Source organism: Mercenaria mercenaria, chromosome 12 (assembly GCF_021730395.1).
Source record: "Mercenaria mercenaria strain notata chromosome 12, MADL_Memer_1, whole genome shotgun sequence".
Taxonomy (NCBI): Eukaryota; Metazoa; Mollusca; class Bivalvia; order Venerida; family Veneridae; genus Mercenaria; species Mercenaria mercenaria.
In genome coordinates this window covers 48,602,360-48,616,833 of record NC_069372.1, presented here as the reverse complement: position 1 = coordinate 48,616,833, position 14,474 = coordinate 48,602,360, and the positions used below count along the sequence as shown (strand labels likewise).

Here is a 14,474-nt window from a genome sequence, read left to right as displayed (position 1 = left end):
GTCCTTCCACATTAAGCTTGTCTGGCTTTAAATTCACAGGTCAAACTCTGCCGTTGGCGGGATTTCGACGAAACTTCACAGGAACGATTAGTACAAAACCTTGTGCATTTCTCCGCCATGCTCCGCTTCACTGCACAAAATGGCCACCAAAGCTAGAAATAGAAAAAATCTTGTCTGGCTTCACAGGTCAAACTTGTGACTGGATTTTGACAAAACCAATACCAAGCCTATTTGTGCATATCGCTGATATGTTCCGCTTTGCTGCACAAATGGGCGCTAGAGCAAAAAATAAGAAATTATTGTCCAGCTTTCACAGGTTAAAGTGCTAGCTGGATTTTGACACAACTTCACAGGAGTGATCAGTACCAAGCCTAGTTGTTCATATGGCTGATATGTTCCGCTTTGCTGCACAAAATGGCTGCCAGAGCTGAAGGCATACATAAGAGGGGAGACATTATGTCTTTGTTACAAAAACACCATATTCTAGTTTTAGCTTACTTGAGCCTGACTGTCAGAAAACAGTTTCTGATCAATAACTAGAGAACAAGTTGACCCAGAATGTTGAAACTTCTTAGGATGATAGGAATTATAGAGTAGATAAACCTTGATATTTTGGTCACTTGTCGATCAAAGTTAAAGGTCACAGGGGCCAGAAATTGGAAAAAAATTCTGATCAATAACTTGAGAACCATTAGACCCAGAACCTTAAAACTTCATAGAGTAATAGGAGTTACAGTGTGAATGACCATTATTGATTTTGGGGTCACTTGAGCAAAGCTCAAGGTCATAGGAGAAATGCAGATTCAGACATAAAAAAGGATGCTTTAGACCAGGTTATTGTAAAATTCTTGTGATTTGTAGAATGCCTGGTCATTCTGAATTGATGTGCATACTGGCGTAAGAATGAATTGACTGGAATGACCATACGGCCTATTTATTGTAATCATGTAATAATTTTTGTCCCCCCCCTTGAGTTGTAGGGACATATAGATTTGGTCTTGTCCGTCCATCCGTGCGTCTGTCCGAAGTTTGTGATGCACCTAACTCAGAAGGTATTTGATATAAATTGATGAAACCTTGCATGAATCTTTATCATGATATGAACGTGTGCACCTCCTATTTTTCGTCTGGCTCTGCCCCCTATTTTTAAAGTTATGGCCCCTGAAATAGTCAAAAATGCACAATTTCACCTTGTGACATGCCTAGGTTAAAGCTTTTTGGCAACCTTTGTTTTTCTGTCATATCTTTGTTAATATTGCTTATAACTTACTGTTAGTTTACATAAACATTGTCCAGCATACAAACAAATTATGTGCAGGGGCTGGGCCCATTTTACCCAAGGTCAAGGTCACAAAGTTGTTATACTTGAATTATTTTCATGTTAAATTTTTTTGAAAGCTTCGTTTATAGACATATCTTTGGTACTGTAAAAGATAATGACTTGAAATTAAAAAAAACATTTCTTTATAATCATCATCTGCATGTGTGGTAACAAACTCAATAACTCTAATTGTATTTTTGACAGAATTATGCCCCTTTGGTACGTAAACTTTTTTTTTTTGCAATCTTCGCTTTCTGGATATTACTTTAATGAAATGTAAGATAAAGACTTGAAACTTCAAATATATCTTTATCATCATCATCTGCATGTGGTAACAATCCCCATAACTCAGATTTGTATTTTTGACCAAATTTGCCCCTTTTATACTTAATTTTTGTTAACAAACTTTGTTTTCTGGACATAACTTTGGTACATTATAAGATAATGACTTGAAACTCAAAATATATCTTTACCATCATCATCTGCATGTGTTGTAACAATCCCAATAACTCTTATTTGTGTTCTTGACAGAATTATGCCCCTTAGTGTATCTTCCTTTTAAAGTAGAGGTCTCTTATTGAGACATATATTCATTTTACTGTCAAATCCCCGAATAGTGGTGCGCGCTGTCTAATGGACAGCTCTTGCTACATGAATCATTACTGTTTCGCACAGTTTACAGTTGCTTATTATTATATTTATAAATCATACTTACAGATGAGCAGAATTCAGCCCAACAGTTTCCTGTTCAGGCTACTGAGGACGAACCTATGGAAGTTGACTCTGATCGACGTGTCACGGAAAAAGGAAAAATGGAAGTTGACTCTGGACCTGTCACGGAAAAAGGAAAAATTGAAAGTGACCTTGGACGTGTCACTGCAAAAGAAAAGATGGAAGTAATGGAAGTTGATGAAGAACATGGTAGTGAAGAAAAATTTAGACCATCGTTAGAGGACCGGAAACATAATAAAACATGTAGACCTCCTATGGATGCTTGTATATTTGATGGTCGATTGATCAAGCTTGAGAAGAAAGATATCAGTATCTTGGAACATGTTTGTGTTAAGGAGATCGGGAGAGGTGGATTTGGAAAGGTTTATTCTTGTAAGTTTTAGAGTAATTTAACCAATAGCTGCTTTTGAATACAAAATCATTGTGGCTCATTATGACAAAATCATTAATGAAAATCGTCTGGCTTGTATATGTCATTATTGTAGTAAATTCAGTTTTCATTCTCCCAATTATGCCATTCAAATAGCTGGGCTATAAATATTTCCAGTCTAAGAGCCTAGCTTGCTAACAAGTTCAAAGGTTTATCTGAAACACTGATTGTAGTGGCCTCATTTGTTTTACCTCATATTCATTAAATTAAGTCAGAATTTTATTTTGCTTGTATGAAATAAAGGTCACATTCAAAACTGGGTTACCTAAGATTTTAAACAAGGTTATTAGGCCAAGTTATAGAAAACCTTGTTAACATTCTATAAGTACTTGATCAGCAATAGGACTTATGGAGTAAATGACCACTATTGTATTTGGGGTCACTCCATCAAATGTCAAGGTCACAGGGGCCGTTTCTCCGTCACATTTTTTTTTTGATCAATAGCTGGTGAACCATGTGACCTTGAACTTCAAAACTTCATAGGGTGATAAGCTTACTGAGGAAACGATCCAGTTTAATTCTGAGGTTACTAGATTGAAGAACAAGGTCACAGGGACCTGCACATAGTACAACTATGCATTTGGGGAGACACTGGCTTTTCTTCAAAAGCATCTTCTAGTTATAAATTTACTTAAAGACAGGACTCCAGATAAGCATCGTTTTAATGTTATAACAAAATGATTTTCATCAATAACGAATTAAATTCCAAACCCTACCATTAAAAAAGATCCGATTTTTAATTGCTATCGTTTTAAAAACCCTTGAAATTGCCGAAAACGCCAAGAAACCATCTTCCAATTGTTATGTTTACACTGATATATTTTGTCAGGGTGGTAATTTATGATAACACCGTCGATGCAAGTCAGGGATAATATCTGAACCATGCCGTTATTAGCATGCTAGAATGATCCCCCTTCTTAGAAATTGCAAATATGGCGTCGGCAGTAAGAAAGCGAGGATGAGCAGAAATAAAAACTGACAGCGCATTTCCTTTTATGATTAATTTTGTGACAAGAACGAAAAGAACTAATGAAGAAATCAAACATGGAATTGTATTGGAGATCGCAAAAAAATGTCATAAATCCTGATTGGAAAAAGCCAGTGAAACATAGTGGACTAAATTATTTAGTAAATTATGCAACAGAAAAATTTACTCAGTCATGGAAAACGGCCTATTGGTAAAACGAGCGCTATTAAATGAATGACAAACACGCTCCCTCCGACAAAAAACTAAAAGGTTGAACTTTTTGCAAAGAAAACTAATTGAAAATTTAAAAAAAAAAAACTAATTGAATTTAAAATTTGGTAGTGAAAAAACTAATTGCGAAAAAAATCAAAAAGTGAAAAACTAATTGCATGAAAATTATATGGAGCCCTGTAAAGATAATTTGATTCAGCTTGGAAAAAGTTTAAGCATGTATTTTATTTAATTTCAAAATTTCTCATTTTTAGCTCATCAGATTTTGTGCGTTTTATGCTCCCCACGAGTGTTGGAGGCATATAGATTTGGTCTTGTCTGTCCTTCCCTCTGAAGTTTGTGACGCGACTAGCTCAAAAAGTATTTGATATAAATTGATGAAACCTTGTATGAATTTTTATCATGATATGAACTTGCCCACCTCCTATTTTTTAGCTCACCTGTCATGAAGTGACAAGGTGAGCTATTGTGACCGCTTGATGTCCGTCGTCAGTCGTGCGTCGTGCGTCAACAGTTTGTAAAAAAATCTTCTTCTTGAAATCCACTGGGCAGAATTACACCAAACTTCACAGGAATGATCCTTGGGTGGCCCCCTTTCAAATGTTCAAAGAATTGAATTCCATGCAGAACTCTGGTTGCCATGGCAACCGGAAGGAAAAACTTTAAAAATCTTCTTCTCAAAAACCAGAAGCCCTAGAGCTAGATATTTGGTGTGAAGCATTGCCTAGTGGACCTCTACAAAGTTTGTTCAAATCATGACCCCAGGGTCAAAATTGATCCCACCCCAGGGGTCACTTGATTTTGCATAGGAAAATCTTAAAAATTCTTCTCAAAAACCAGAAGCCCTGGAACTTAGATATTTGACATGTAGCATTTCCTAGTGGACCTCTACTAAAATTGTTCAAATCATGACCCCGGGGTCAAAATTGACTCTGCCCCAGGGGTCACTTGATTTTACAAAGCAAAATCTTCAAAAATTTTCTAAAAATAAACCAGAAGGCCTAGAGCTTAGATATTTGACATGTAGCATTGCCTAATGGACCTCTACAAAATTTGTTCAAATCATGACCCCGTGGTCAAAATTGACCCCGCCCCAGGGTTCACTTGATTGTACATAGGAAAATCTTAAAAAATCTTCTTCTCAAAAACCAGAAGCCCTAGGGCTCAGATATTTGACATGTAACATTGCCTAGTGGACCTCTACTAAAGATGTTCAAACCATGACCCCCAGGGTAAAATTGGCGCCGCCCCAGGGGTTACTTGATTGTACATCGGAAAATCTTCCCAAAAATTTTCTAAAAATCATCAGTTTGACATTTGAAACATGTAGCTCATATTACTCAGGTGAGCGATCCAGGGTCATCATGACCCTCTTGTCTTGGTTTACTTAAGTTTTTAGTTAAGGTCAACATTTTTTCTTATCGGTAAAAGGTATTGCTTTATTACTTGGAGGAGTGATTTGCCATTAAGAGCTGACAGTGCACAGCTAGTACTGTAACTCTACATTGCTTTTTGCAAGAATTAGGGTCCTTTTTGGACTTAAAAAATCAGATTTCTAGGTTAAGTTTTGTGTTTAGGTCAACTTTTCTCCTAAATTATCAAAGCTATTACTTTAAAACTTGCAACACTTGTTAACCATCAAAAGTTGACTCTGCACAGCAGGAAACATAACTCTATCCTGCTTTTTGCAATAATTATGGCCCCTTTTGAGGCTTAGAAAATATCAGATTTCTTGGTGGTGGCTATTGCTTAACAACTTGGAGCAATTATTCACCATTAAAAGTTGACTCTGCACAGCAAGTACTGTAACTCTAAATTTCTTTTTGCAAGTATTATGGCCCCTTTTGGACTTAAAAACTTGTAAGACAGAGACAAAAAAATCAGATGAATGTCTGCACCAGCAAGACCCTGCTCTTATTATTCAGACAAATAAGTATACACAATGTAGTTATAAAAAATAAATTTTCTGACTTACCACAAATGAAAATATATTCTGTCTAAGAGCATCCCATTCTAGTTTGGAAAATGTCTGTAATGCCTACAGATTTCCCACTTTAACATGTCCATAACATCTGTTTGTAATTAACTAATCAGGCTCATACTGTGACCTAACAAATAATGTTAAAGCATTAATTTAATTGATCTACAATTACCAGTTCAGTATGATTGTGTTTACAAATGGGTAATGGTCCAAATACAGTCAAATACCATTACCTCTATATTCAAGGGATTGCAAAAATTGCACAGACGTATTGGAAGTTCGACGTAATGATATCGACTATCAAGGACAATAGGATTACATCTTATCCTTTTTTAGAAGGTTTGAATGGGGAAAAGAAATAATATAAAACCTACATACAATTTTGATTTTATTGACAAATCAAACATCTTAATTCAGTACTACATACATGCAACTTTTGAATTTTTTACTGGGTCCTTCCCCATGAATAGCATGCTCGGTAGAGTTGCTAGGTATGCACCTCTGGGTTGGTTACCGGGTCTCCCCAAAACAAGTTTGAATGTAATCATTCTGGTTGAGTATTCACTTTGAATGTGTTTCAGTAATGAAAACTTGCCAGTTAAATACGCATATTGTTACTTTGTCAAAAAAGGCGGATTTTCACTATGTTAAACAGAAAAATATTTCGTCTTAACTAACTGTCATTATATTGGAAAACAGCTTGCTTTTAGACTGATTATTTAGAATTTAATGCAAACTTGCTAACATTTCAATTGGAATAAAGACTAAATAACAATTGAAACAAACACAAAACCTAGCCTTATTATCCCCTGCCGATGAAATCGGGAGGGGAGTATTGAAATAGCGTTGTCAGTCCGTCCGTCCGTCTGTCCGCAGCTATTTCTTAGTAACTAGCAGGTAGATGTTTCATGAAACTTGAAATAAACATGAACCAACATACTGCGATGATGCCCATCAAATTTATTTTTGGATTGGTCAGTTTCCCTGAGTAGTTATTGCCCTTGATTTAATGAAAAATGCCCAAAAATGTCCGTCCGCAGCCATTTCTCAGTAACTATCAGGTAGAATTTCATAAAACTTGAAATAAACATGCACCAACATACTGCGATGATGCCCGTTAAGTTGTTTTTTTGGATTGGTCAATTTCCCTTAGAGTTATTGCCCTTGATTTAATGAAAAATCCACGTCTGTAACCATTTCTCAGCAATAAGCTGGTAGAATTTCATGAAACTTGAAATAAGTATGAACCAACATACTTCGATGATGCCTGTCATTTTATTTTTTCAATTGGTCAATTTTTCTTAGAGTTATTGCCATTTAATTGTTTAAAAATCTACAGATTTGTACATAACAAACCAACTAATTGGTAGAATTTCATTAAACTTCTTTCATTCTTTTCCATGTACATTTATTATAAACATGTGAAGTTTTGTACCCACACCTGGTCACCTGTGACCTTGCCTTGGTCACACCCCCTTCCCTCGCCCCTCCCAAAAAAATCATTCCTTTTTATTATTTTTTCTTTTCAAACCTTCCATGAATATTTATCAGCATGCAAAGTTGTACCTTTCCCCCACCTCACTCTCCACTCAGTCTTGCCCACCACCCCGATCATGCATCCCCATTCCCCATTTTTTTTTTCATCATTTTTAATTTTCCATCAATATTTATAACCAACGTGTGAAATTTTGTACCCTCACCTTGTCACCCCCGCCCCCCCCCCCTCTCAAAAAAAAAAAAAAGCATTCATTTTCTGTTAAAATAATTTTGACTAATGAAATTATTTGCTTCTTAGTAACATCCTTAACTTTTTGCCGTATATATTTTTTTTGCCATTCCTCACCACAAGTCCTTTCAGTGGGGGATATCAATTCATCGAATTTGCTTGTTATATTTAATACATCGCCAGACAACAATATTTGATTTTCAACTGTACATTGCCATATATAAGTAAGTAAGTAAGTAAGTAAGTAAAGTCTTTATTTACAGAGGGTTGCCCAATTAGCATAGTATTATACTAATCTACCTTGGGGCCCTCTACACAATTTTACTTGGTATATACAAAACAAAGAAACAACACATTTTATGTACATAAGACAGAAGAACAAAATTCATACACACATTCACGTAATGGAAACTAAAATACTAACACCTATATGTATGAATATAACTTTATATTAAGAGAAAGATTAACAGGTTGCTTTAAATTGTCATATCATTCAAATGGTGTATTAAAACCATACAAAAGTATTGAAAGAAATTTAATCCAAATTATCAATCAAACCTTTCAATTTAATTAAACAGACTATTAGCTATGCATCAGAGGTACTTTGATTTATTGCATAAAGAATGCTTTTGTCTTGTGTTTAAAGATTTCCAGAGATGAACAATTTCTTATATCACCTGGTAAATCATTCCATACAACAGGCCCTGAATACAATAAGCTTCCTTTGAAAAGTTCTTTATTTGGTTTTGGTACTTTGAAAGTGGGACCACAGTCTGATCTTAAAATAATGGGTTGATTAACATCATCTGCATCTTTAAGTTCAAAATCTTTACATATATACATTGGAAAATTTCTATTTACAATTTTAAACATAACTACAGCTTTATTGAATTTAACTTTATCTAGGAAAGGAAGCTGATTTATTTCTTTCATGGCATCTTCAAAGGTTGTATAGTTTTGTCCAAAAATCAGTTTACATGCACGTTTTTGAAGGCGAATAATTTTACTTTAAAAGAAGAAAAATGTCATTTAAACACCAGTAGAATATAGTGTTGGGAAAAAGTGTGCTTTTCAGTATGGCGATATAACACAAAATGAAAATTTTCTTAGCTTCAGATTATTCAGATGAATCTATTCCAAATGGCTTTGGAATGCATGTTGCTGTAAAGAAGATAAAAGTTCCAGATAAGGAAAATGAAGACTATATCAGATCAATCAGAAGGGTATAAATTCATTGCTTTATTAGGAAATAGAAGTTCTACAAATATTTACATTCTTTTCCAATTGTATCTTATATAATATTACTGGATTCTTGACAAAATCCGACCAAATGTTATAGCCATGCAGTTGCTATTCCATAATGATGATTTTGCATTCTCTACCTTCTCTCTGAAAGTTATTATAATTTATAGGTTCATCACGGCATCGAAGAAATCTTGAAAAAAACAAACAAAAAAACAAACAAAAAAAAACTGCAAATTGAGTATTTTTCTATACTCACTTATAATCCACCAAATCCATAGGAGCTTCACTGGGGTATAGATACTAAAGGGGTTGACTTTGAAAATGCAAAACAATACATTTTGGTTTTAACAATCCAATGAAGTCATATTTTTTTTTAAATAATGTTGAAATATCTTCTTCTGAAAAAGAATCTGATTTTGGGGTTATGATAACTGAAGACTGTAAACCAAGTAAACAATGTGCAAAAGTTGCTTAGCATTAAGATGATTAGGTTTACTTAGAGGGATATTCAAACGGATTGATGAGAACAGGTTTAAGGTCATTTATCCAACATACGTTAGACCATTAATGGAATATGCTGTACAACCATGGAATCCCTACTTTGTGAAAGATACTGAATGTCTTGAAAGAGAACAGAAATATGCAACAAGGTTAGTGCCTGAGTTGATGGATTAAAATTATGAAGAACCTTTGGATCTTTTGAATATGTACTGTTTTAAACAAAGGTGTTTAAAGGCGACTTGATTGAAACCTACAAGTTTTTGACTGGTAAATACAATTCTTATCCTGACAAGTTTTTCAAGTTGTCAGATATTTCATCTACCAGAAGACATTCGCTCAAGCTCTTAAAACCAACTCCTTCAGAAAAAAATTTACAGTGAGAAAATAATTTCTGTTCCTTGTGCAATTACTGAATGCATCAAGGGGGCATTTCATGTTGTGTGAGCTCTTGTTTTCAATTGATCTTCATGAAATTTGGTCAGAATGATTGCCTTGATGACATCTAGGTCAAGTTCGAATATAGACCATCTGCAGTCAAAACTAGGTCACTAGGTCAAATCAAAGAATAACCTTGTGTATGTGATAGATGTTGTATTTTTCAAATGATCTTCATAAAATTATGTCTGTATGATCATGATTGCCTTGATGAAATGTAGTTTCAGTTTGAATATTTGTCATTTAAGGTTAGAAACTAGGTCAGTAGGTTAATATGCAATGGAGACTGTATTTTTCAATTGGTCTTCATGAAATTTGAAGTTTGAATACGGGTCATCTGGGGTCAAAAAGTAGGTCACTAGGTCAAGTCAAAGAAAAACCTTGTGTTTGTGATAGAGACTGTATTTTTCAATTGATCTTCATGAAATTTGGTCAGAATGATTGCCTTGATAAAATCTAGGTCAGGTTTGAATATTTACTTTTTCCGGATAAATGACGTTATGCCATCACTTCTGGTTTATCAAACTTGCAAAACTACCTTAATATGATCCATGTTCATACCATTAAATTGCTGTTGCTTATTGTTTGTTTTCCAGGAAATGATAACGTCTAGAATAATGCACCCATTTGTTCTTCCGTTATTAGCTGTTGTTGATCGACTTCAAGGGTAAGCTAAATTAAAGAAATAATTCACAGAAGACAGTTTCCCTTTTCTTTTAAAATAACACATCACTTTGATCAATAGATTAAACAAAAAAAGACAGTTGTTTAGTACAAGAGTAAAGAAAGTATCTTCATTGAGTAACTAAATCACATTTATTGTCCTGAAAGCTGAAGAGATTTCACTCATCCTTTTATTAGTCTGGTGGTTTTAGTGACAAAAGTGCTCTAGAAATCATTTTATGAGGGCCGGAATGTTAATGCCCGAAGACACATTTTTGCTGAAGCTTGAACCTTCCCGGTTACTTTGATAGCTGTCTCCAAAAAATATAACAATGTTTTATGTAAATTAGAGGGGTCAAAATGTCATGCTATAAAAATTCTGATTTTGCGATTTTTCTGTGTAGCTTTTATTTATTTAAATGATAATGTACTGGCAAATTTTCTGGAAAATTGTACCATAAATGTATTATGAAACTATTTTTTAGTCATTTATAATTGATGCAAAGCTAAAACAGAACACGACTAATAGAAACAATGTCTGAAGTTAGGGTCAAACGTCATGCACTTTTATCTATTCACGTTAAGGCAATGTCAGTCTATATATATATATAAATACATTATTCAAAAGTGACAGATGGAATTTATTGAATCTTGATACAAAGATTAAGGACATTAGGGAAAAGTGTTTTGTACAAGTACAATAAATTTACCTAGCGTACTTTTTGAATTATCTCCCTTTATTAAACTAAAGAACAACTCAAAAATTATCCAACCGTTCTTTTTGAAATTTCTTGCAGTGATAAAAGCCATAAAAAGAAACAGAAGTGTAAAGAATCATAAGTCTATCTTGCTTATGCTTTAAATGATCTCCCTTTGTAGAATTTAGTTGTCTGAACTATATGGTTAAACACTAAAGGACACTAATGAGGCACAATATGTTGTAAAATTGTTTACCCAGTTTACCAAACTTTGAGCAGTGACTGTCTGCCACTGAGTATATCATGCTTTGTTTAATGTACCATCTTTTTCACCAAAATCTACGTTACATTATAACACTTAAGATTGACAAACTTTTCAAAGTTACACAATGAGCATTAAGTTTCAGTGCATAGTTAGTTTATACTAATTTGTTTTAGCTCGATTGTGATGAAAGCTTGAAGCATATTGGAATGAACCACTCTCGAGTCCACTTCCTGGAAAAACAGTACTAGTGTCATATGAAAAGTCATGGTCATGACCCCAGCGGGGCTCGAACCCACAATCCCCGGATTGAGCAGCTGACACCTTATCCATAAGACCACTGCTCCCCTTTTGCAAAGTTAACAAGCATCTCTAAAGTTAATGACTTTTGAACAATATTTTATGGAAATTATACTCGGCGTCATTGAAAAGTTACCACTTAATATATACCTCTTGTTTATACAAGATCTATGTCACTTTTTTATGGCCTGTGCGCGGTCTATTATAGACCCTGTCTGATCATGTCTCCTAAACCATTTCATGACTTAGGTGAGAACAGCACATACGATGTGCAATTTCACGACATGCAAGTTCGGCGTCAACCATGTCAGTGGCCTGTCATGGCGTTGATGGTGCCTTAAACGTGGCATTCTTAGCAAGGATATTCTGGATTTTTAGCTCACCTGAGCACGAAGTGCTCAAAGGTGAGCTTTAGTGATCACCCTGTGTGTGTCGTCCGTCGCCGTCCGTCCGTCCGTCGTCAACAGTTTGACTGTTAACACTCTAGAGGTCACATTTTTGGCCCAATCTTAATGAAACTTGGTCAGAATGTTACCCTCAATAAAATCTTGGACGAGTTCGATATTGGGTCATCTGGGATCAAAAACTAGGTCACCAGGTCAAATCAAAGGAAAAGCTTGTTAACACTCTAGAAGTCACAATTTTGGCCCAGTCTTTATGAAACTTGGTCAGAATGTTACCCTAAATAAAATCTTGGACGAGTTCGATATTGGGTCATCTGGGTTCAAAAACTAGGTCACCGGATCAAATCAAAGGAAAAGCTTGTTAACACTCTAGAGGTCACAATTTTGGCCCAATCATAATGAAACTTGGTCAGAATGTTACCCGCAATAAAATCTTGGACGAGTTTGATATTGGGTCATCTGGGATCAAAAACTAGGTCACCAGGTCAAATCAAAGGAAAACCTTGTTAACACTCTAGAGGTCACATTTTTGGCCCGATCTTAATGAAACTTGGTCAGAATGTTACCCTCAATAAAATCTTGGACGTGTTCGATATTGGGTTATCTGGGGTCAAAAACTAGGTCACCAGGTCAAATCAAAGGAAAAGCTTGTTAACACTGTAGAGGCCGCATTTATGACTGTATCTTCATGAAACTTGGTCAGAATGTTAATATTGATGATCTTAAGGTCCAGTTTGAATCTGGGTCATGTAGGATAAAAAACTGGGTCACCAGGTCAAATCAAAGGAAAAGCTAGTTTACACTGTAGAGGCCACATTTATGACCTTATCTTAATGAAACTTGGTCAAAATGTTAATCTTGATGATCTATAGCTCAGGTTCAAATCTGGGTTAGGTGGGGTCAAAAACTAGGTCACCAGGTCAAATCAAAGGAAAAGCTTGTTAACACTCAAGAGGCCATATTTATGACTGTATCTTCACGAAACTTAGTCAGAATGTTAAACTTGATGATCTTTAGGACAAGTTTGAATCTGGGTCATGTCGGGTCAAAAACTAGGTCACCAGGTCAAATCAAAGGAAAAGCTAGTTAACACTGTAGAGGCCACATTTATGACCATATCTTAATGAAACTTGGTCAGAATGTTAATCTTGATGATCTTTAGGTCAAGTTTAAATCTGGGTTAGATGGGGTCAAAAACTAGGTCACTAGGTCATATCAAAGGAAAAGCTTGTTAACACTCTAGAGGCCACTTTTATGAATTTATCTTCATGAAACTTAGTCAGAATGTTAATCTTGATGATCTTTAGGTCAGGTTCGAATCTGGGTCATGTCGGATCAAAAACTAGGTCACGGGGTCAGATCAAAGGAATAGCTAGTTAACACTTTAGAGGCCACATTTATGACCATATCTTAATGAAACTTGGTCAGAATGTTAATCTTGTTGATCTTTAGGTCAATAGGTCAGGTGAGCGATACAGGGCCTTCATGGCCCTCTTGTTCAACGTATTCCTTTTAGTCTGTCGACTAACTTTCAAGTGCAATGAATGATTTGGATGAATTAATGGAGTTAATCGAATTTGACATATCTTTAGACCAGTGACGTCTCAGTTGTTTCAAAAATGTAGTCGTGTTATGCTTTTAACATAGTCCAGTGCAATTTTTAAAATATAAAGGCCATTAGGGTGGTAACTTTTCAGTGACGCTGAGTATACTTTAAAGTGCATTCTTTTGCCAAACGCAGCTTATTGGTACATACGTTACTTAATTAGAATTTAGATTATGCCCTTTGTTCATTAAAACTATTGATCGGGAGTTAGTGGCGCAGTGGTTAGCAGGCTAGGCTACAATGCCAGCAGTCCCGGTTCGATTCCCGGTCGCGGCTGATATGACAACTAGTGTTCAGTGCTGTGTGATATACTTAAAGTGATACTGTTTCCAGCAGTATTTGCCTAGACTGGCGACTTTTCACATAATTATTAAACTGTTTAGCTGTACTGAAACAAAACAAGTCAATAAGGTTATTATATTAAACAGTACGTAGCTCGATCTGGGAGTGGAGATCGGATCTCAAGAGGCATGCAAAATACTGTTATAATGACCCTTTTATTTGATACCTTAACCTATTTGTTTGTTTGTTTTTTTTTGTTTTTTTTTTGTTTTTTTTTTATTTTTGGTTACTGAACGAAGTCTTCAATGTTTATCGATATTAAAATGGCACTAAGTGAAGTTTTTATGTTTCATTTATATCACTGTGTCAAGTCATGCATGTTAATGAAAGTATTCCGACAGCATTCAATACAAAAGCTACAATGCGTAATTTAAAAAGTACAGTACAGATTTTTTGTGCCTGTTCATAATTCATTTGATTGTGAAATACAAGGCGATTTTTTTTTCAGAATTTATGTAGATAAAATTAAAAATCAATATATCTGAAACGTTTTTGCGTACAGAAAAAGGTGGGTATAGAAATGGGCTGCTTTCATCAGTCCGTCTTTCAGCCCGTCACACTTTGAATCCGGTTCACAATTTTGTTATCCGTGCAAGGATTTTGAAAATATGTGGCACAACTGTTCCCTAA

At 35.1% G+C, this 14,474-nt stretch overlaps 1 protein-coding gene across 1 annotated transcript in view; it reads left to right on the top strand.

The window, feature by feature from the left end:
• The window catches only part of LOC123534516 (uncharacterized), a 100,927-nt gene that overhangs the window by 27,715 nt on the left and 58,738 nt on the right, over positions 1-14,474 (top strand). Inside the window, exons 5-7 of the mRNA XM_053519971.1 lie at positions 2,039-2,425; positions 8,499-8,611; positions 10,166-10,236. Coding sequence (XP_053375946.1) covers positions 2,039-2,425; positions 8,499-8,611; positions 10,166-10,236 — 571 coding nt within the window. The remainder of the gene's footprint in view (positions 1-2,038; positions 2,426-8,498; positions 8,612-10,165; positions 10,237-14,474) is intronic.